Source organism: Punctularia strigosozonata, assembly GCF_000264995.1.
Source record: "Punctularia strigosozonata HHB-11173 SS5 unplaced genomic scaffold PUNSTscaffold_12, whole genome shotgun sequence".
Classification (NCBI taxonomy): domain Eukaryota; kingdom Fungi; phylum Basidiomycota; class Agaricomycetes; order Corticiales; family Punctulariaceae; genus Punctularia; species Punctularia strigosozonata.
Window position 1 is genome coordinate 765,259 of NW_006767444.1, and position 22,904 is coordinate 788,162.

Here is a 22,904-nt window from a genome sequence, read left to right on the forward strand (position 1 = left end):
GATGAGGGAGGAAGGAGAAGTCAAGTGAATATTTCAGCTGACGCGCGTAGCCATTTGTGCTGGTTTCACCGGGCCACAGCCAAGGCGTTCTTTGTTCCTCCCTCCACAGCCGTCGGGTGGCTCCAGCCGTCATGTCATCCTTAGCGAGGCAAGAGCTACATTTACACGACCTCGATGCAATATTCACATTGATACCGTCGACAACAGAGACGCGGCCAACTTCAAGTCGGCGCTCGCTCGCCAAGACTTCTCGTCATGGCATTCCAACCCATCCAATGCGCAGCCGCAGTCTCCATCGGCGGGTGAGCCCTCTGGTAGCGGCGCCAACCAGAAGAAGAAACGACCCAAGTCAAGCATGTATCTCCTCTGTGCCGCAAGCTGAGAGTTATTGACCCGTCTTCGTCCAAAAGATGTGGTGTACTCTCAGCCGGCGGACACGGGCACCGGCGCGAATATCAACACCCAGCTCGTCTATTGCGTTGACCATCTGAAGGTCTGCGCATATGTAAACGGCACATGAGTAGAGAAACGTGTACTGATGTAGGATTCAGTCAATGGGTGGTCCAACTCGCCTGCAAGACATCGCTATCATGACCAACACACCGCTGCTGGAGAATGCGCTTCTCTTGGAGAAGTTCAAGGCGCACGATAGGGTGATCTACAATCCAAAATCCGACACCTACCAGTACAAGGTACGCAGCGACTCGCTATCGGTCGTGAGCGGAAGGATGATATGACTTGCATATACCCTAGTTCGACTATCAAATCACCAACAAAGCCCAGCTACTCACGGAAATCCAGCGACAGTCGCGCAAAGGAGGCGGAGTTTCGATCAAGATGCTTAAAGAGTCGTGGAAGGACGCTCAGGGCGCAATTGACGAACTCGAGAAGGAGGGCGAGGTTTACATTTCGCGCACGGCGAGGAAGCCGGAACAGAAGAAAGAAAGCAAGCCCATCTTCGTGTTCTGGAACGAGATCAAACCGCATGAACCGGGTGGGGCGAAAGTTGAAGATGGTGAGGGTTTTCGTCATGGGGAAATCATAACAGATGACAGAGGACTGTATCCAAGATTTTCTGAAGCTCTGGACTGACCTCAAAGTGCCCGAAGAACCCGATCTGCTCAAGGCGCTCGCACAAGGTCTTTATCGTCTCTCTTCATCAGCCTGGATCCTCGCTTTCTGATACGCGTCGTCACAGAGGGTCTCCAGGCCACCGCCGCCGAGAGCATCGCGCCGAAGCCGCCAACGACGAAGAAGAAGGGCAAACGCTCGGCGGGAAAGCAGCGCCAGGCGCGGATAACCAATACCCATCTGAAAGGAGAGATCGACCTTTCGCGCGATTACGCGCCTCCACCGAGCAATCCCAAATAAAGGGCAACCCGGCCGTCTTGCCTGCCGGCTCTTCGTGTCCGCTCGACTCTCCCTAGTGCCGCCCATTCGCTCCTGAACTTGATCGGCCGGTTGATCTCCTCGCACTATGTCGTCCGCGCGCTCGCGGAGTTAAGAGCAGAGCCGACGTGTTCCGTCATCATCGTCTACTCTTCTGTGTCCCCGCCATCGCATCGCATATCCGCATTTGAGAGTCCATCGCATCGTGTATCTTATGTATATCTAGCATAACTTTGCATCCGCTCACATGAACGTTTGTCGGAAGCCCGAGGGCGCGCAAAAACCCCAAGAGTCGCTATGCCCCCAATGCGATCTCAGGGATTAGATTATCTTTTTGCACGGCTCCTATATCTCGTCTTGGCACGGCTACGCCTCCTACGCAAGGCGCGCCTCATCCCGCTCCGCTCCACGAACGCTATACCAGATAGCGCACTACCTTTCGACATCGACAACGACGGCGCTAACGATCATGGCCACAACAGACGCTCGCCACCCCAAACGGTCCTTCCTCAAATATCGAACGGTTGATTCGCCCGCCTACGACGCGTGCGCACGTCTCTCAGACCCATCGCTTGATGCTCCATTCTGAATCGTATGCAGTTCCGAAGAGGACAATGATCCGCTTACCGACGACGGCGCCTCCGTCACCTCCATACCGTCTCCTTCGCCCGCCTCCACCCCCGCACCCCGTCCCCAGCCCCGGTCTACGTATCCGCATCTTGCCGCCCCTACGTCCTCCTTAGGAAAGGCACACTCGGCCTCCCGCGCAAAGCACCAGCTCGCGGCCTCGCTCACCGCACAAGCGCTCTCCGACGATGGCGTTGATTCCCCTACTTATGACGGCGACATCGAGAGCAGCACGACGATTGGCGGCGGCGGGCGCGATCGGACGATCAGCGTGCTGAGCCTCGGAGATACAAGCACAAGTGCAAGCGGCGCGAGTGCGCTCACGAGCCCGGTGACCAGTGCATTCCCGCTACCGGAGGTGCGGCTTGGAGGCGTCGGGCTGGGCGCCCCCGGGACAGGAGCGGGGCCAGCAGCAGTCGGGGCGCAGACGAACGAGAGCACGCCGAGCGTCAGCCCGGAGCGTCAGGGGAAAGGCAGGGAGGCGCGGGACGACGATGCCAAGGAGAAAGAGAAGAACGATCGGCTGAAGGAGCACAGTATCCCGTTCTGTGTGCCCGGAGAGCCTGCACCGGCCAACATATCCAAGGACGCGTTCGATCCGGCCAAGCTGACTACCGAAGACATTCAGGTAAGCCACGCTCATGCAAACTCGGCCTCCGTGTCCCAGGTCTGACCTCCGCGAGGCAGGCATTCGTGAAAAAGGCTATCGAAGGCGAGTCTATCCGGAAATACAAGATCAACAAGCCACCTACGGATCGCCCCGTCCGCATATACGCCGACGGCGTCTACGACTTATTTCATTTCGGGTACGCATGTGTTCCAGATCAGCATAACCATTGGCATCTTATCTTATCACCCCCTTGGCGTTCGACGTGATCGTCGTTTGGGCATTTCCGCCTCTGAACAGTCATGCACTCCAACTTCGCCAGGCAAAGCTTTCTTTCCCTAGCGTCTACCTGCTCGTAGGCTGCTGCTCAGACGAGCTCGTGAGGCAGCACAAAAACCCTTGCGTCATGAACCATGCAGAACGGTGAATCATTCGTTTGCTGGATTGACACGTCTTTTTCTCACTTGCTTTGCCCCTCAGATGCGAAGCCATTCGCCATTGCCGTTGGGTGGATCAAGTTGTGCCTGAAGCGCCATGGGTCATCACTTCTGAATTCCTGGAAAAGTATGAGATCGATTACGTCGCACATGACGAGGATCCGTACGCGGGCGCAGGCACAGATGATGTCTATGGGCTCGTCAAAGCAGAAGGTGCGCATCGTTTCCAGGCTAGCATATCATCCTTGCTTAAATTCGTGAATACAGGTAAATTCCTCCCCACACGGCGCACTCCTGGTGTATCTACGTCGGAACTGTTGGAGCGTATCGTGCAACAATATCGTCACCGTGACTTCGACGGAAAGCTTGAGAAGATGGGTAGGGCTGAGCTCAAAGCCGAGGTGTGTGGTACACTCACTACCTGCAGCATCTTGATGGCTGAAACATTATAGGGATCGGACTATGACGATGATCCGGATGGTCCTCGAAGCCGCGCCGTAAGCCGCGTACGAGGGCGCAAAGAACAGCTCAAGCAAGACGCCAAACTGAATGGTTAGCGAGCTTGAGAGACGTACGAAGGGACAGGAAGGCGTAAATCAAGGGTGTGGTATCATTAGTATTACTAGATATACCTTATTGCCGTGTTTTGGAATGTATTTGATTGAGCTGTACCCGAGCAGCTTGAGGTAGACCTACACTTTAGGCCTCCTCTATGTCGCTGATCGGTAGATGTAATGTAGATAGCATCAAGTGAAATGGGATGCCTTGTAGGGACGATACTATGGTAAATAAATAAGGCGAGAAGAAATCCATGCAAGAACACGCGACAGCCAGATGAAATATCCCGTCAACAAGACCTATTTAAGTCTTTGGTCCGGTCAGCCCTAATCCACACTCTACATGTACCATGTACTCTCCAACCCAGCCTTGCTAACCCTCCGAATAGGTTGCAGTGTTGTCTCGTCCACCGGCGCCCTCCTCACGTGCCTATACCGCCCCTCGCTATCCTTGATCTCCATCTCCTGCCCACTATCATTCACGCCAGGTATAATCAGCACACCGTCACTTTCCTGGCGCACGTAAGGGGGCGGGAGCGAGTCACGCATGCCAGCTGGACGCCGACCTCCGTGAGTGTAGTCGCCGGGGCCGACGTCGTGGTCATGGTCATGGGCAACGCCGGCAGAGGATGGCTGCACCACGCCTTTCGACTTGCCGCCGATTTCCTCCACCTCAAAAACCTGGGATGAAGGGACACTCTTAATCACTAGTTGCAAACCAGAGGCAGCGATGCGCATACCATCAACTCGGACACGAAACCAATGTTCGGCGAGACGCCCTTCCTCCGCTCCTTCACAAACCCATATGCGCGCGACAATGTCCATCGGTTGGCATGTATGAGGTACGCGATGACGGCCGTCACGGAGCGCGATTTGCCCGCCTTGCAGTGCACGTACGTCGGCGCCGAGTGCAATCTCGCGTCGTCTGCAGCATAAAACCACCAAAATGAGCTGAATTTACGATTGTGACGGAATGGGAAGGCAACGTACCAAGTAACTGACAGGCCTCACGGACGCCGTTCCTGATGTTGTCCTCTTCGACAGTGTCCCGCATGGGAATGCGACTATACCGCTCAAACTTCTGTCTCAAACCCAGCCCTTGATCGTCGTCACACTCCATTGCGATGTTCAAGATCCGCTTCACGCCAAGATCCAACAGCTCTTGCACATGTTCCTCCGTGGTGAGCTCAGGTCCAAGGAACAAGAAGTTGGGGAGTATCGTCGATATCGTGAAGTCGTCTTCGCGCTCACCAGCGTCGGAAGAGGTGGATGGAGGCTGCTCAGTATCGGGCGTGGGCCGCGCGGTAGAAGGAGAAGGTGGCAATGGTGAGGTTGAGGAACGCGGAGTGCGATGACCGGGGCTAGGCGGCGGGCCAGTGTGGAAGCTGCTGTGGAAGGCGGGGGACGGGGGTGGTCTATCGGATGAGTAGGGGAAGGAACCAAAGCTCGATGGGGCCTTTAGGAACGCCGAGCCTGGAGGTGAATGATTCGAATGCACCAGGTTGAGGTGGGTAGGCGACCTCGGCGGTCTCAGACCCAGCCCCCCCAAAGACATCGATGGGCGTTCCTCCACCGCCGATGGAGGGACGGAAAGCGTGAGCGACTTCACGGGGAGAGTCCGAACCTGTAATTTGGGCAAGTTCATATTTAATCTCTCGGCCGAGGTAGTGTCAAGCTTGCGAAGCGATGGAACGCTAGGGCGCCGTGGTGGGGGTGGGCGGGAGAACGAGAGCTGCGAGGGTGGCGGGGAGGGGGTCGCGTCCGCTAATCCGGAGGCGACGGTGGTGATAGTGTGATGACGAGGGCGGGAGGAAGAGGCCATGAGGTTAGAGGACATCATGGGTAGAGGAGATGGACCGGGAGAGGGTAGCGGCGAGTGCGCGGAAGTGGAGGGTAGGGGGATGGTGGAGGTGCCTTCGCTCGGCTTCGAGAGATCGATAGTCGATTGGTTGAGACCAGTTGGGGCAGCTGATTCGTGTGACGGCGAGGGCAGCGCCGAAGACGGAGAGGGGTGTTCAGACGAAGCCGAGTTGGAAAGGTCCAACACAGGCATCGTCTTGAATCGTGTGGCAACTTGAGTGTTGAGCTGGAACAGTCCGCCAGGCTTCTTCCCTGGACTGGGGCCAGGGCTCCCCGAGCCACCTACAGCCAATTGAGCCGGTTTCCGTCTGGGACTACCCAAATGAGCTATGCTGATGCCACTGGTTTGAGCATCAGACATGGGCATGCCGGAGTCGTTATGGAGCAGCTTATGCAGGTCGGGCTGCGAAAGCACACCCGCAAGGCCGCCTTTGAGGTAGTCGGCGCTGCCGTGATGCAACAGAGGGCCGAGGACAGGTAGCATGGCCCACGCCGTCGACTGCAGACTGCCCTTGTCTTTCTCGTCCATGTCGTTGTCGTATACGATCACGTCGCCATCCCACATCCAACCGCCACCGTCACCCTCCCCGCTCCTTCGTCGGTCACCAATCTTCACATCTTCATCCGCTCCTGGATCCTCAGTACCCAACAGCTCGTCCCACTCTTCCCTCCCCTCATCCGTGGTGATGTATTGGCGCAACGCGTGTATTGACTGAAACGCATTCTTGGGGTTACGACATCGTTTCAGGATCAAGGTGGGGATGGCAAGGTTGATGGAATGCTGCAGGCGGGTGGAAAGATAGGCCGGAAGGGGACGTGTGTCGATCAATAGCGGGCGCGTGGGTGAAGACAGAAGACGTGTCGCAAGAGAAGATGGTTCGACGGGTTGTGATTCCCGGCCGTAGGCGGAGGTCGATGGGAGAGGACCGGGGGAAGGTGTAGGGGAGAAGTAAGCGGTGTCTGAGGTTTTAGGGTTTCCGCCGAACGTATGAGAGGTGGAGGGAACAGAAAGGGGTGCTTGAGATGTCGAGGTCGAGGGTGTAGCGACAGAGGTTAACTTGGAGAGGTCGACCGACAAACGGCTGGAAGGACCGATGAAGTGGGCGCTGAGCGGCGTTTGCAGCGGCGTCCCGGATGTAGGCGTCCAGTAAACGCTCGGTACTTCGCTGACCGTGCTCGTGGGTGATGGCGAACGCACTAACTGTGAGCGGCCTGGCACGGAACGGGGACCGGGGGTGAAACCGGGATGTTGCGCACTGCTGGGGAACGAGCCTGTGGACGAAGGGGTGGGTGTGAGCGCTGAGGCTGAAGGCCTGCGTGGCGAGAGAGAATTCTGCTGCTTCAGGGATGTGGAGGATTTGATGGGGCGCAAGCGCAAGTTGGTACTGAGCTTCTTGCGCAATGCGGAGAGGGACTTGAGGCCGCGGGTTAGATCGTCCGATTCCACTGCGGCATCGTCGCCACTGGAGCCGGCCTGGTCGCTCTCGTCGTTGGAAAAGAATTCGCCCGAGGTGGATGAACCTGGAGAGGACAGCTGTAGGTCACTGTCGACGTCGACGGGCGAGTCGTATTCGATGACGGTGTTCGAGAGCGCCGAAGGACGATAGGTCCCGAGGCCGAGGGAGAGCTGCGGCGGGCGCGACTTGCGCGACTGGGGGTTGCCAGTGCCGCCAGTCGTCGAGGACTCGGCTGCGTCAACACTGGGCATGACGGCAACGCGGGAGATAGCGAGCTCGCAGTGATTGATGGATCCTGTCGGAGGGAAGCTGATTCGCAGGCGTGTGTTTTAGTTTGATAGAGGCATAACACTCTCGTGGTTGAGATGATGCCGCCTTGACGAAGTGTATGGCGACGAAGGAGAGGAGAGAGAGTACGCGCTGGTCGTCTGGGAGGTCGAACTCGAAGGGGGCCGGAAGCTCCTTGGATCACAACGCGGCGGAAGCGACAGGACCATCAAATCCAATATGATATGATAGTACGCCTTATAATCGTCCGAACCTAGGCACGGATTCATAATATATTGCTGTCATATTTGATCAACACGGAGGAGAAATCCGCAGGTCGGACGGCATCATCGCAACCTTTCAGCCACGATCGCGAGTCCGCAAAACATAAGTATATGAGCTCGTTGCTCATGAATCGGTTTGTATTCGGAGCGTGGAAAGCTAACGCTACTTGATGTCTATTATCACGAAGTCCAAATATAGATATGGGCAGCGTGTGTTGATTATGTAGACAGGTCGGAGATGTGGAACAATTGTCAAGCATCAGCGAGTGTGAATGACGTCGGCGTGCAGTGGCAGCAATCTTAGAATAAGTAATAAGTACTTTGGTCGATCGCGCCGTGAGGTTGTGGCGCCGTCGCTCTCTTGATGGCCGCCTTCTTCGCAAGGCCAGCGTCCTCGTCGGCCGTGAAAATCACCAGGCCACCCTCCAACGATGGCGAGGACAAGGATGGCTTGAAGCAATTCACTCCCAAGAAGGGTATACCTGTCTTGCTACTGCATGCTAGCCAAGGCTCACGAGATGTCTCGCATGAACAGAGAACGGGCCGCGACTGTGTCGCAACATCATGATATACGGGCACGTATTTAACCATCCTTGTATGCATTTGGCGTGTCTCATGCATGAGATCAGGTCATGCAAGTTCCAGGACAAAGGCTGCAGATACGATCACCCAGATATGAGCGGAGCAGCGTCGTCGGTATGTGTACCAACGTCCCGTGGTCTCCTTCTGATGACCGTATCCAGGCGGACGAAGCTGGCACAGTTGATACCCCCAAGTAAGTGCGCGTCAATTGTCTTGACCTTGGCGAGTCTGAAACCTTCGATGGATCAGTCAATCCATGGACACCGCTCCTCCACCTCGCCTGTCCCTTGAAGCCGTCAAAGCGCCGGTTTTCGTGCCCAAGGCCGCTGCGTCGAGTTCTCTTTTGTCCGCGACCTCGGCCGCAACTCAATCGTCCCCATCACCTGCTACGCCTGCGCAAACACAGGGCGCGGAGGAGTACGCTGCTATCTCTTTCTATCTTTTCAGGTTATTCATATTGCACCATAACAGGGCAGCTCGTGATGATAGTCATGCACTAGACGACCCCTTCTCGGCACACTACACTCCGAACCCGTACGCACAGTCGGAGCAGGACCAATTGTCTGAAGACTACTCGTCCATGATGGAGCACATGCAAGGGTTAACGGTCCGTCTTTTTCTCCGAGCTCCTCCTCCCTCGATACATGTACAGCGATAGAGATTGGCTGATGCTTACTGTGCCCTCTATAGATTAACCCGTACGACACCGGCGAACATCACGACCTCATGTCGATGTCCATGGCAGTGCCGATGGACCCTCACTACGATCCAGCTTACCAATCATATGCTCGTCAACCCGTACGCACCGCTGTTCATCACGCGATAATCCTTCCTGACGGTCGCGTTGGATTGTCGTATTCGTGTAGCTGGACTATCACCTTTACACCGCTCCCATCCCGGATGTCTTCGAGCACAACTACTTCCTTTCCTCGTCAACCCGCGAAGAACTGCAGAAGCGCTCGGAGACTCTCTACGCCCCTCCCTTGCACTCGCTTAACCTCCCGGACGAGATACAGGGTTACCACTCGCTTGCACCCTTGGAACCCATACCTCCGGCGAACAACCCCGGTACTCCAAATCCGTCAGGCGATGCTTCCGGGAGACGCCAATGGGGAAGCTGGTTCAGCAGTGTGTACAGGGGAACGAAGGCCAGCGACGGGGCGGTCTACGCGCTTAGGCGGGTGGAAAGTGCGTCCCTCGACGTGCAACTGTGCATGACGATTCGGATGCTTATCCCAAGCTATGTCATCGTCTTGCAGACTACAGGGTGATGCAGCAAGCCGCCCTTGGCCCCGTTGACGCTTGGAGCCGCATCCGCAACCCGGGCATAGTATCCGTTCGCGAGGGCTTCACGACAAGATCGTTCAATGATAACTGTATGTCCTCCGCTCCGACGGGGTTGTGGGAGGGCAGGATTGACACTCACGTCCAGCGCTCGTTGTCGTGTATGATTTCCACCCGAACGCCCAGACTCTCGCAGAACTCCATTTGAAACCGCACAACCAGGGCAGTGCGCCGTTTCCGGGAGGGCTCTCGGTCCTTAACACCGCCGGTCGGTCCGCGAATCGAGGCCGTCACGCCGTACACAACGGCAGGGACAGAAACAACAAGGATACGCAGGACCAGCAAGAGGACAAGCTGTCGGAAAGAACGCTGTGGACATACATCGTACAAATCGCGAGTGCAATCAAGGCGGTACATGATGCTGGATTGGCGGTGCGCATGATTGATCCGAGCAAGATATTAGTGACGGGTAAAAACAGGCGAGTAGTTTCACCGCTACATCCTGGGCTCCTGGTGCGAACACTGGCTATTTATGTTAGGATCCGTATCTCGTCATGTGGCATTTTGGACGTCCTCACCTACGACCAGCAACTCGACATGACGCTCCTGCAGCAAGAGGACCTCCAGATGTTTGGCCGCCTCATCTACTCGCTGTGTTTAGGCACGAGCAACCTCGGCAATTTCGCTAATGTCAGCAAGGTATTCGATGGCATAGCGCGACAGTACGGCCAAGATGTCAAGAACCTCTTGTTATACCTTACCAGCAAACCCGGGCCGCACAAGAATATAACGCACTGTTTAGACATGATCGGGGGCAAGGCCGTACGGGAGCTGGATGAAGCACAGGGGTGCGTTACTCGCCTTTTTGTTATGACCCGATATATGCTCACAACGGAATTTCGTTGTAGTGCTGTCGACCGTCTGGAGGCGGAGCTCATGTCCGAGTTAGAGAACGGTCGGCTTGTCCGCCTCCTGTGCAAATTCGGTTTCATCAACGAGCGCCCCGAGTTCGCGCACGAGCCGCGTTGGAGCGAGACTGGCGATCGATATATCATCAAGCTCTTCCGCGACTACGTCTTCCATCAGGTCGACGAGCAGGGCCGTGCAGTGGTGAATATGGGGCATGTTTTGACATGCCTAAACAAGCTTGATGCCAGCTCCGAGGAGCGGATTCTGCTGGTTTCTCCTGATGAACAGAGCTGTCTCGTGGTGACGTTCAAAGATGTCAAATTGTGCATGGAGTCTGCATTTAGGTTCGTGTCGTGTTTATATTTTTTCAGTGAACAAACCAATAAGCAACCGAATACAGTGAATTGGCAGTACAGTAACTCTGCATGCACCTCCTGAAAATAGGTAGAACACTGGAAAAAGACTAGAAAATATAAATAAAGACCCTTTGACCTTTGCCTGGCTGTCCTGCACGGGGACTCAAGTTCAAGAACTAGTTGATCACTGCTATCAGCCTGACGAGAGGAACCAGACATCTGAATATTCCGACTCCCCCTGTAAGGGGAAGGAGTTGGTTTTTCTGTACTGGACTTGGTCACAGTGACACCCCCTGTGACCCCGCCAAAATGTTACAAAAGCATGATAAAGCGCAATGGCTCTGCGGAAATCGGACAGCTGGGCGCTCATATTAATCTGACTGCAGCAGCGTGACAAAGTGAGTGTGAGAATGCTTAGATCATGTATTGGGATCAGTTGTCAATCTGATCAAGGAGCACACCAAGGTGCCAAAGGTTACATTGTTGCTGATACTGGTCAGTTACGTAATCATTACCTCTACTGCACATTTTCTTCTCTGCGTAATGACACTTTCCATCTTGGGACTTGGGATGTAGAGCTTTGGGCGCTTGCTTACTATGTAAATTTGACGGTGCATAGTTGGAGCTCTGAACCACGTGGTGACCTGTGCCTTGTGATCCGTTGTAATCTCCGCCCGAATGACCAATCCGGTGGGACGGGGGAGTTGGAATGAGGCGCTTGCCGCCCCCTTACTCACGTCCTGTGACACTTGTCAGTTTACATAATCCATGAAATGTCATAGTCAGTATGTGCAGACATGTGGGCCACCCAACTGGATCCTGATGATTTGTTGCCTTACATGCCTATCATCAGTAAACTTCCCTTGATTGGCAACCCATTTGATCATTGTCTTATTATCCACCCATCTCACCTGCCATCACCATCAAGCCCTGCATCAACACCAGCTGGATGAACTGAGCAAACTCATTTGTAGCTCCTGCTATTGTAGTATCATAGATGGTGGCACAGAAGTGGTTTCCGGCCTCAACCCCTGCAACATCTTGCTCTCTGCAGCAACAATGGATGTTGTCATGGCACACCTCCAGCACTCATCTTTTCGTATCCTCCTTGCATTCTCCAGGTGCTCCTTCTACTCTTTTGGGTTTTCTAGGACCCTGCACATTGCGCGGCAGCCCTCACACTGGGTCTGTGACTGGATTTTTGGTTCTAAAAGTGATGAAAAAATCTTATAAAACTTTATAACATTTTTAGCCCAAAAGATTCTGTAAAGATCGTAAACTGGCATATGAACTTTTACCTCACAAAAGTATGATCTAATTGTTGAAAAATCCTGTGTCTCTTTCAAGATTTTTGTAAAAGATTTCCTGCCATAAAAATCTTGAACCAGTTTGTCAACCAAGCAACTATATTGAAAAACTATTGATCTATGTTCTGAAATTTCCATATGTAAATGAGCCGCACTAGTTGAATATAAGAACTTTCTGCACATGAGTTTCAAAATTTCTACCCAAGAATCATAAATAAATATACAAATAAACATTTTATGGAAACATGGTTTCGAACTTTTAGAGCCAAAAATGCAAATATAAATAATGGAGAAATCATGATAAACTTATAAGATTTTTCTTCTAAACTTTTAGCTGTAAAAATGGATTAAAAATTATTAATTTGGTTTAAGATTTTCCTCTGTATAAAATCATGAAAAGATTTATAAGATTTATAAGATTTATACATTTTTTTGGTCTAAAAATGCAGTCACAGACCCAGTGAAGGAACAACTGATCTCTCTCTTTATTTTTTTAGGAACTTCAACGCTTGACATGTCACACAAGACCTCAACACAGAATTCCTCAAGCCTTCCATATAGGCCTACTCCCAACTTACCTCTTAAAGTATTGCTGACGAGCTCACAAGAAGCTTGTCTCATCAAATTCAAGTCAGGTTTATTAACTGACGGCCAACTGAGCAATCCCCAACTTAGATAGACTGGGACCTCAGGAGTTTTGAAGAAGAAACTGAAGAATCGGTGATATACTCCTATTGCCTCAAGCATTCCTCTTGCCTCTTCAACACACACACACAAAACTCGTTCGACAACATGCAATCACGTGATTTGCTGATACTTCACAGAGCACACCAAAGAATACTAAAGCACCGTCATATTGCTGGGATGCACAATCTCCAAGATGTGAGCCCTGATGCTGTACCTGTATGGCAAGAACATAGAAATTGGGAATTTTCTGAATCACACGGTGAACTGTGGCCTCCAGCACAAGATGGCCAAAGGCCCCCTCCAGGCGTTCATAGTGAAATGGCTCACCAGCTACAAGGGTTCTATGGTGGTGTGAGAAAGCACAGGTGACTGTATCTATTGGCAGGTGCCTGAGTCGCAGTGAGTACATAGACATTGCAATGTGCTAATTCAATTACTTACTCTCTTTTCCTAGAGGGGGGAGGGTGTAATGGTAGCATAGTATTACCGTAGACTACATTAGTCAGCCACCCAAGGTGGCATGATGTAACCAAAGAAATACCATGTCCTATTGGACGCAGTCAATACCTATAATAATCAGGGTGCCCGAGGACCATATAGTGCCCTCCTAACATGATTCTGAGCTGTATGGATATAAGCACCCACTCAGACACCCATGTACAGTTGTCTTTAGCTCAATATCACTTGGTTCTGTTCTGTTTGGTCTAGGGTTACCTTAACTGGAGGATGCACTCTGGGCACATCTTTTGTCTCCATTTTGTGGAACAACCTACTGGCAACATACGTAGCAACCTATCTGTTCTTTGGCACCCTCTATTCCTGAAACTACCGAGCCTCAACATGTTGTCACATGCCAATCAACGGCCATCTCTGCCATGTGCCAATCACCGATCAACCCCGGTGAAAAGTGACTCTGTATTACCGAATTGCCTGGAATAGGCTGACCCCCTGGCTGAGTAAGCAAACCTAAGCGAGCGTTTGCATGCGTATTCCAGCGAATTGTGCAATGTAGTCCAAGATGCATTGCTCTCGCAGCTTATTTTCTGAATTAGCCAGAATTCAGCAAGCTGCCGTGCATGCACAAAAGACTTCTGGCTCCGGTCATGGGCTCGCGAAATTGTGTCAAGTCCATGGGATGCGAATTCCCATGGCTTGCCAACTACGTTCATCGTCCTGCTGGCACTATGGGCCGCCTTTCCTCGATGGACCTGCCACAAACACGACAACCAAACACCGCCCTCAATGATGTACGCACTGACACACACCCCTCTATGACAGCACGCGCACTGACTTATGCTACCCTGAACGACGTACGCTCTCCAGCTTGCTGTCCTCAAGGACCCATGTGCACCTGCTTGCTGCAAGCACTGGCTTTTCACCTGTACCCCCCGTGACTAGCCGTCCTCCATGGCTTTCAGATGTGCTGAAGCATCCACTGCAACTGACTGCTGCCCCCACCGCCGTCTCCTCTGTCGTCCGCCTCCAATAAGTCATTTATTCAGTTCAGTACACACGGTTACTCACCATGGCCTCTACTCTTAATCGTGTTCGGCACGACGTTCAAGCTCCAGATTACCCGAACAACAGTGCCAACCTGGGTCAGCACCAGCACCACCAGTCTTTGCACGAGCTGTCCACGAGCACCTACAACGACGGCTACCGGCCCTCAACGCACAACATCTTCAACATCTCCGGCCCGCTGACGCACAACCTGCACCTCACCAACTCGGCAACCTCGTCCGGCGCGCCCTTCTCCAACTTGCACGCCTTCTCCCTCCTGCAGACAATCCACCGCCCGCCTGATCTTGGCTGCGCGTCCTCACTCGGGACACGTCACCACCACCACCCCAGCTCGCTGCACGACTTCTCCACCCTGGCGCACTTCAACTCGACCCTGCCCATGCTCAACTCGTCCATGCGCTTCGACCCACACCCACCGCAACCGCACAAGCAACAGCCGTCCTCGCTCGTGTCCTCCTCCTCGCACATACCCTCAAGTACTCGCTCAACCAGTTGACCCACTCGCTCATGCCCTTGCCCGTCACCTCTAACGGCTCCCAGCCAGGCACCAGCGTCCCCTCAGACTCGGACTTCCACTCTCGCTCTCGGGCGCCCTCCAGCAGCCCCGGCCCAACCCGCATGCAGTCCACATCCTGCGCCAAGCGCAACTCGATGTCCTCCAGCAGCCCTCTCCCACACCCCCAGCCCGGCCCGATCATCGTCCCCCCCGCTCCTCCTCCTCCAAGATTATCTATACTACTGTTGGACAGTGTTGTAGTGTAGCACTGAATAAGAGTGTTTTCTATTTGGATATACCCTAAGGCCCGATAATTGGCCCACAACAGAAATTCGAAGGGATTCGGGGGAATAAGATGTGCACCCAATACTACCTTCGTATGTGTTTGAATGTGGTGGAATAACAACCCCTCGAAGCACTAGCAATACGACCGTATACCGAGTAATTCAGATGGCAGTGTCAAACAGTGTAAAAACGCACGCATGGCCGAATACCATCGAATAAATTGATGGTACCATCGCGAAAAACGCTTTCGTCTGTGCTCTCGCTTAGTCTCGCTTATCTTAGCCAGCCAGTCTCGCAATTCGAGCAGATTCAAGGATATATATCACGTTTTCACCGGGGATCAACTCCGCTACTCCATTGTCAGACCTACAGCTCCAACATCAGAGCTGGACTATCACATACTTAGTTCTCCAATGACTCAACATCCCGGTAGTTCTTGATACATCATGGATTCAACTCTGACCTTTAAGCATGTTTTACATATGTTCTTCCTTATTTAGATTTATGTTCCCTTTGGAACTCTTGGATTTCCATCACAAACTTTCATGCTCCTTTGATACACGTTGGATACTCATGTAGTTTTGAGCTCTGACAACTCATGGTCCACTGGTATATAAGCTAATGTACTTGTACTGTATTCATCCATCCAAATATCGACTAAGACATTTTATTCTGCTCTGACATGGACTCAGAGTGCATAGCAACTCAAGCCCTTAGCTTAGGTCAGGTCCATCTTTCTCGTACTCTAACTCTGTATCTCAAACCTCTGCTCCAACTATCTCCAACTTAGATCCACTCAGCTCCCTGTTCTGGGTCTGGACGTCACTTCTCCAGCATCAGACCTAGGCTTTGACTTGTTCTTGACACATATCCTTCAATGTCTTCATAATCTGGCCTGAAGATGCCTACAAGAGCATGCCTGAGAAGAGGATTGAGGCAGAGGAGTATATCAGGACATGGGTTAGGTAGAGATATGGGCATTCTAGGTTTGGGAAATGTGGGTGGTGACCGGGTGAGTGTTCCTGGTCAATTTCAGATGTTTGTAGTGCAGTTGATGAAATTCTTCCCCAGAACTAACCATTCAGGGGCTCCTTGGCTTTTGACTCTACTGTCAAATGTTTAGTCTGGCATCTTCCCCAGACCAACCCTCCAGCTTGCCTGAACAAGCTGGAGGGGTTAACTCCTCTCTCCCAGAGGAGGATCTATGTTCTTTGCTCGCTTTGCTGTCTTATTTAATTACCAAATAAGTGTGTGCTTATTCTAAGTGTGCTATTGTATGATGAAAGGTGCAAAGGAAAGGAACAGGCAAGAGCCCCAAAAGGGGCTCACCGGCTCAGGAACCTGCGGGTGGCTTGAGCGGCAATGGGCGGGACAGGGACACCACATGGTGCGGCGGGAGGGACATGTCTACCTGCCTGGCCTGGCCTTCGCCTGACTAAGAGGGTTCCTAAGCCCAATTGCATGAGATAGTTGTGAGGCTCAGTTAGTGTGCTACTCCCTGCTCTTACTTTCCTAATGCTACAGTTCCGAGATATACCACCTCACTCTCTTCTTCCCCCCTCTTCTCTCTTCTTTTTTAATTTACATGGTCCTACCAATCTATGTTGTCCTACCAATTGTTAACCCTTCGCATACTACCCTTCACCTTTACCTCATAATGTGCAGCACTGTGGTGCCGTAATCACCTAAGCGATGCGCTTAAAAGGTCATGGCTAGTGGTTAGGATTATGCAAGACACCCTCGCTCTTTCAACCTTTTCTCTCGTGTCCCTTGCCAAACCCCCTGTCGCTCATTGCTCCCCTCTCCTCTGGCCCAAGCCCACCGCTGGCTTGAATTTTCCTGCCAATGAAGTCTTTGTGGCCAGCCATCTCCACCACCAGCCTCCAGTAATTCCACACGTTACTGCCATGGATGGCCGAGGCTGGCGTAGCATCCACTACGATGGTGAGTGGCGAATTAATATTCAGGTCCTGACTCACTATGTTCGCAGTGTTGGACCCGGAGCGCTACCTTGAACCTCACCGTTTGCTGAGGTCTGTCTGGCCGTCCTTGGACACCTGCCCGCCTCCTGGCTATCAGCCCCCGCCCCCTGCCGGCGATGAGCGTGCTTACCTGGAGAGGTCATGGTTAAAGCGAGCTCTGCACTGGCTGCGCCGTCACACATGCCTCCTGCTCTGAACACTCAAAACTGGGTCGTCACGGTTGTGTTACTTGTAGTCATGCGTGACAATTAGGTCAGCTATCTTCAACTGTCTGGGCTTGCTCTGTCACTGAACTGCCTCCTCCTGGATAGACCTCATGTTTGGGCGGGTTGGGAGGGATTTTCGAAGATGTATTGAGTTTGCAGAGCTGCTGGCGAGCAAGGTTCTCCGCGCGCGCCTCGTACAAGGCAGAGGACAAGCTACGTGTACCGCCATCCGCAAAGGCGCACGCTCCCCCATAGACCCTGTTCTCACGTTTCCGCTCGTTCCTCGCTTTACCTCAGAACTCCAATATTTTGTACATTTGTACCGGATTGTTCACTGGAGGCCCCCCCAAATTAAAAAAAAAAACCCTGGAACAACCCAGCGGGTTTAGGTGAGACACGCCCCAACCCCCCTACCCCACTAAACTACACTAAGTAGACTACATGTACCCCGAGTGCCCTAGACCACACACACATATCAACCGAGCACAAGGAATGGAGGAAAACCGGGGGGAAGGGCAGGTGCAATACCCCCTGTCCAGCCTGACTGGGCATCCTTGCCAATACACAACCCGACGGAGTCCACCTACACCTAGACCACAGGCACATGCTAAGGATACCCTAAGCGGTGCAGCAACGGCCTCGATGCTGGGGAAAATTAGTCAACATGAAACCACCTCGTTGTCAACCATGCACACCTAGACAGCATGCACCCATACTCTCCAAACTGTTTCAAGCAACAATCCCCGAACGTCTACGCCTGCAGATGCCCAAACCTGTCAAGGCGGGTGAGAAGCATGCAGGCACCTCTACTACCTTGGGCTGTAACCACAAGAAAGCCCGCCACCAGAATCCAAACCGAAGCCCAAGCCCAACACCCCATAGCCAAGGCCCTCTCCCAGAGGTCCTGGTCCTGTACAACCAACACATGCCAGCTGAGGCGACGCTCCGCGTACGCGGCGATGAAGGGCATAGCCAACACCCCCAGACAGTCCCACCAGACCAAACACCCAACCCTGACCACGACGGGATGTAGATAGACACCGCAAACACATCTGCGACACAAACCGGCGAGCAGGGAAATCCCCCCCAAGCTACTGACACACATACAGCTCAAGCCCCCCCAAGAGACCAGCCGCAGAGTACTCCTCCCAACCTACAGATGCTGGGAGAACAGCCGCAGGCAGCCCCCCCTATGGTCGACTCCACGGTCCTCAAGTTTGAAGGCCTCTATGCCAAACCGGAGAATGGATGCTTCCCAACAATCCACACCTGAAAATGGGACAACATCTTCCTACACACTAAACCGGCCCAACATGAAGCATGGAGCGCCCAGGATATGCAAACCTCGGTGATAGTCTACCCCCCCTCCCCCCTGCCCTCACGAATTTGCCAACCTGGATGCATGCATGGAATATTTCCTCAGCATACTCGACTACATATGCCCTGAGAACAAGGAAAAGTTTGGCCCGCTGGAGCCGGGCACCTTCCATGATGTCCTGGTCAACCAGCCAATCTCCAACAACCAACGGGCAGAACCCTTCTACATGATAACTGGGCTCAATCGCAATGTGGTGCATACTCTCTGCACACAGCCCGTATGGTCCACAAAGGTTGGAACACTGTTTGTACTCCCCCACCCCCTCCCCCTGCCCACCTTTGCAGTGTCGCTCATGAACTTCACATGCCATGACAACACAAAGGAGAAACTCCACGAGGTCTTAAGCTTCCTGCATGAGAACCCGGCCTTCTGCAACATGGTGACGGTCAGCGCGACCGAGCTCAATGTGGCCGACATTGACAGCCCGGCGGGGGCCGACAAACACATGGAAAGCGACCTCTGCATGGTAGAGCTACAACCCCTCAAGATCCCCCGAGGTGACAATGAGGGATACAAGTCACGCTGGAACCTCTACATCAACTGCCTGATCCCACCCAAACACCACTCAGACTGGGCGGAGATGCTCCGAAGCTTTGAGTACAAGGCCAAATGGGGCACGGGCACCAACGGCGGTCACATGCGCTGCTCATACTGCTCAAGCGTAGACCATCAACGTGCAGTATGCAAATTCCAGGCACTCCCAAACTGGTTCGACACCAAGCACACTGCCCCCAAGGCCATCCCGGGTCAATCCATTGCGCCCGTCATCTCCAACTCCCATGGCAAGAAGGGGGCTCCAAACAACACTCTGAGAGTAACTGCGGAGGGAACAAACGGAGAGGAGGCAGAGGCTCTGGCGGTAGGAAGTAGGACCCTGACTCCTGACTCCCGATAGCTGTACCCGTAACAAACATAGAATATGAGATGTACATAAACACGTGCATAAACCCCCTCTCAGCACAATTTATGTGACCTACCCCCTTTTTTCTGACGTGAAGTGAGAAAGTAAGTGACCCGGTGGCAGAACCTTGTAAAACGACAAGGAAGAACACGGGTACGAATGCCCTGCAACCAAATAGACCCGGCACTAGGTGACCATAGAGCAACCACCTGAAGACCACTTGAAGTAGTGCTGCTTAACATAATTGCTTTATAAAGTGCTCTACAAGTTATGTCATTCCTGGGAGACACCACTTTATAAACAGTCAACCAGAGTATGACTCACTGAATTGAACCACCTCCCTGCCCGACAATTGGCTAGCAGGCATGAGAATTAAAGCAGAGAGGAAGAGATAAAATCCCAAGCAGTCGCCCCCCCAAGGGAACCAATGCAACACGCTTGTCTACCCAGGTACAATAGCCATCCCTCGCCTGACCAGACTGTACATTAACACGAAAGGTCACAACACAGAAGCAATGTCGAGCACCTCGAGCCCAACTCCATTCCTTATTGAATACAGCCCAATCCACGCTAAACAAACCTTAGCTGGGAGGTGCGATGCTCACTGGCAGGCATACAAACCGTCAGAGGAAAATCCCCTCCCCACCACCTGGCACGGCACCAAGGTCTGCCTGTTTGATAACCTGGGTGCCGTAGCATGGGGTATCCTCACAATCAATCAGATCGACAATAACTATGTCACGTTCAAACTGAGCGGACCCATCTGGAGCTCCATCATAGTGGACACAAAGGGCAAGAACCCCCCCCATAATCACAGACAGAAACTGCCCCCCTATTTCAAAATTAACCCTCCTCTCCATACCGAAACTGGATGACACAGACCTCGGAGTGTCTTAGTGGAGGTGGGCAATTGCGCGCACAAAGGGGCTGCTGAATATGAGCATCCCAATGGGCCTCAATATATTCTGGGTGGAACCAATCTGAATAGCGTAGATTAGAGCCCCCCACCAAATAATAATCATATCTCACTCACCGTCACTGAAGGAAAGGACACACCAACCCGAACCGACCCAGCCCATAACATCGAAGGGTGCAAGTGACCTAGGATAGCGCCAGCCGTAGTGGGCAGGACCAAAAAACGAACGAGCGAACACCGCAAGGTAGGCAGATTGCCCACCAACTAAACCTGGATAATTTCAGTCACAAACAACACAATGACAACAATAATTAGAGAGAGCGAACAACAACCAACATTGAGCATTAACCATTGCCCCAATAAGGGAGACAGCCTTTGGACGAGAGTGCGGTCCGCTGTGCATGGGACGGAGATGCACAGTCTAAACAGAGCAAATCCCCCACCCTGCGGTGGGACTTCCACAGTTCAAACACCGCAGACAAATGAGCTAGAACCCAGGGAAGCCACCCGCCTCCCAGACCAACCACGGGAGGCGAGTAACTGCCCGACAAATGACAATGAAACAACACCGCAACTGGGTGCCCAGACACGAGAGGAAGCCGGGAGCACCAGGGCAAGTGCCATGCACAAAGAGAACGATGACAGCTCTGAGGACAACGAAGGGCCCCAACAATCATGTGACTTCGAACTTGATGAAGACATGATGTGGGAGCCTGATACCGCCCCATGCCCGGGCACTAAACTGGGTAAACCTAAGGGGATGAAGAATACCAAGGCATCAATCAAGATCACAAGCCTCAACATGAGGGGAAGAGGGGACATGACTCACCTCGAGCAGAATAAACCGTGCAACAGATGCTTCCACATAAACCAGTTGATGCGGGACAGCAAGATCAGCATCCTCCTGTTCCAAGAAACACACCTAACGGCGGAACTGCAGAACCAGATTGGGTCAGTCTTCAGCAAGAGACTGCATGTCCTGAACTCTGAGGATGAAGAATCACCAACCACCGTGAGAAGCCTTGCCTTCATCCTTAATAGAGAAATCACAATTGCAGAAGACGTGACCATTGTAAACATAATCCCAGGGCACACCATCGTGCTGAGAATACCATGGCACTTGGATCAAGAACTAGTAATCCTAGGGGTTTACGCACCGAACAAGGCCAAGGAGAACACCAAATTCTGGATGAACCTGAAATGACTATGGAGGATGGAATGGCTCCCCAAACCTGACATGATGATGGGCAATTTTAACCTAATCAAAGACAAGCTGGATCGCCTCTCAATGCATAATGACAACGGCAAAGCCACAGAGGCCTTCCACACTATCAAAGCAAAGATGGGAATGCACGACAGCTGGAGGATAGAACATGATGATTACCTTAGGTACAGCTACACACAGAATGCAACAAGCTCTCACTCATGGATTGACCGTATATACACCACCAAACACACACTCCACGACTGCAACGTCTGGGAGATAGAACCCCCTGGTGCAGTCCAAACAGACCACTGGATGATGTCCATCCAGCTAACAGACGCAAGCAAACCTTTCATAGGGAAAGGGAGATGAGCCATGCACGCCAAAATACTGAAACACAAGGCGGTAAGAGAAAGCCTTGAAACAATGACACGAGAACTAGAAGCAGATGTCCAACTCGCCTGCACGCTACCCCACCACTCCCTGACATGGAACCCCCAAACCCTGCTTGCGGACTTCAAGAAAGAGCTGGAAAGCAACATACGCGACATGCAGAGGAAACGGATCCCACGGATCAATAGGAAGATTGCTGGCCTGAACCTCCACCTCAGCCAGACCATCAATAACCGCGAGATTGATGAGAACGAGTGCTCCATCCAGGGAGCAATACTGAACAAGAGAATAGAGGAGCTGACCACTTCAAAGCATACCCAGACCCGAACGGACTCAGCTGCGCACAACCAGATCAAGGGGGAAGTCATATCAAAATACTGGTCCACCATCAACAGTGATAGAAGACCAAGAGATATGCTCAGGAGAATCTGAAACCTGAAGAAAGGCGGACCAAACGAACCAGAGTTCCTGACAAGCTCGGTGAGAATTGCCAAAGTGGCCCAGGACTACCACAAGGGACTGCAGACCCTAGGACGGAGATGAGACAGTGTCACCAACGAAGCCCGCTTGAGAGTGAGAAACGGCACAAAACTGCACCCCAGCGAAGAGCAAAGGAAACACAGGGAACAAGGGGTCACAAGGGACCAGGTAATTCAATCAATTAAGAGTGCCCTAAATGGGAAGGCCCCTGGGATGGATGGACTCCCATTGGAGATGTGGAAGTACCTGCATGAACAATACAAGAAAACCAAGAACAGCGACAAACCAACGTGCGACATCGCCGGGATCTTCACCCAAGTCTTCAATGATATAGAAAAGTATAGGATCAGCCCTGGAACAGACTTCTCACTAGGATGGATCTGCCTGATTTACAAGAAAACGACAGACAGGACATAAGCAACTACCGCCTGATCACCATCCGGAACGCTGACTATAAGATATTCACCAAAGCAATAACCCTACGTCTTTCGAAGGTTGCTGAAGAAGTGGTCCACCCAGATCAAGCCGGCTT

At 52.6% G+C, this 22,904-nt stretch overlaps 7 protein-coding genes across 7 annotated transcripts; 6 read left to right on the forward strand and 1 right to left on the reverse strand.

The window, feature by feature from the left end:
* Nucleotide 1: 1 nt before the first annotated feature.
* Nucleotides 2–1,371, forward strand: PUNSTDRAFT_137355 (transcription initiation factor IIE subunit beta; the record flags this gene model as incomplete). Its single annotated transcript, XM_007386995.1, has 7 exons — nucleotides 2–24; nucleotides 208–368; nucleotides 411–493; nucleotides 552–692; nucleotides 754–1,015; nucleotides 1,056–1,139; nucleotides 1,199–1,371. The coding sequence occupies 7 exons, from the start codon at nucleotides 2–4 to the stop codon at nucleotides 1,369–1,371; spliced, it is 927 nt and encodes a 308-aa protein (XP_007387057.1).
* Nucleotides 1,372–1,858: 487 nt separating this feature from the next.
* On the forward strand, nucleotides 1,859–3,617 carry PUNSTDRAFT_115777 (uncharacterized protein; the record flags this gene model as incomplete). The annotated part of the gene is made up of 7 exons (XM_007386996.1): nucleotides 1,859–1,935; nucleotides 1,990–2,644; nucleotides 2,704–2,822; nucleotides 2,924–3,046; nucleotides 3,104–3,273; nucleotides 3,328–3,461; nucleotides 3,513–3,617. The coding sequence occupies 7 exons, from the start codon at nucleotides 1,859–1,861 to the stop codon at nucleotides 3,615–3,617; spliced, it is 1,383 nt and encodes a 460-aa protein (XP_007387058.1).
* A 339-nt stretch (nucleotides 3,618–3,956) lies between these two features.
* PUNSTDRAFT_145771 (uncharacterized protein) lies at nucleotides 3,957–7,284 on the reverse strand (the record flags this gene model as incomplete). The annotated part of the gene is made up of 3 exons (XM_007386997.1): nucleotides 4,608–7,284; nucleotides 4,358–4,542; nucleotides 3,957–4,298 (listed from the first exon to the last, which is right to left on the reverse strand). The coding sequence occupies exons 1-3, from the start codon at nucleotides 7,183–7,185 to the stop codon at nucleotides 3,957–3,959; spliced, it is 3,105 nt and encodes a 1,034-aa protein (XP_007387059.1). The 5' UTR covers nucleotides 7,186–7,284.
* A 556-nt stretch (nucleotides 7,285–7,840) lies between these two features.
* On the forward strand, nucleotides 7,841–10,744 carry PUNSTDRAFT_106925 (uncharacterized protein). The gene is made up of 13 exons (XM_007386998.1): nucleotides 7,841–7,961; nucleotides 8,021–8,060; nucleotides 8,115–8,181; nucleotides 8,229–8,260; nucleotides 8,317–8,484; nucleotides 8,539–8,674; nucleotides 8,758–8,865; nucleotides 8,934–9,255; nucleotides 9,327–9,443; nucleotides 9,500–9,830; nucleotides 9,891–10,199; nucleotides 10,260–10,604; nucleotides 10,661–10,744. Exons 1-13 carry the CDS (start codon nucleotides 7,850–7,852, stop codon nucleotides 10,677–10,679), a joined length of 2,106 nt encoding a protein of 701 aa, XP_007387060.1. The 5' UTR covers nucleotides 7,841–7,849; the 3' UTR covers nucleotides 10,680–10,744.
* Nucleotides 10,745–14,135: 3,391 nt separating this feature from the next.
* PUNSTDRAFT_137359 (uncharacterized protein) lies at nucleotides 14,136–14,893 on the forward strand (the record flags this gene model as incomplete). Its single annotated transcript, XM_007386999.1, has 2 exons — nucleotides 14,136–14,607; nucleotides 14,676–14,893. The coding sequence occupies 2 exons, from the start codon at nucleotides 14,136–14,138 to the stop codon at nucleotides 14,891–14,893; spliced, it is 690 nt and encodes a 229-aa protein (XP_007387061.1).
* Nucleotides 14,894–16,819: 1,926 nt separating this feature from the next.
* On the forward strand, nucleotides 16,820–19,373 carry PUNSTDRAFT_46693 (uncharacterized protein; the record flags this gene model as incomplete). Its single annotated transcript, XM_007387000.1, has 4 exons — nucleotides 16,820–16,856; nucleotides 16,903–17,032; nucleotides 17,800–18,129; nucleotides 18,524–19,373. The coding sequence occupies 4 exons, from the start codon at nucleotides 16,820–16,822 to the stop codon at nucleotides 19,371–19,373; spliced, it is 1,347 nt and encodes a 448-aa protein (XP_007387062.1).
* Nucleotides 19,374–20,593: 1,220 nt separating this feature from the next.
* Nucleotides 20,594–21,499, forward strand: PUNSTDRAFT_46694 (uncharacterized protein; the record flags this gene model as incomplete). Its single annotated transcript, XM_007387001.1, has 1 exon — nucleotides 20,594–21,499. The coding sequence occupies one exon, from the start codon at nucleotides 20,594–20,596 to the stop codon at nucleotides 21,497–21,499; it is 906 nt and encodes a 301-aa protein (XP_007387063.1).
* Between the last annotated feature and the right edge of the window lie 1,405 nt (nucleotides 21,500–22,904).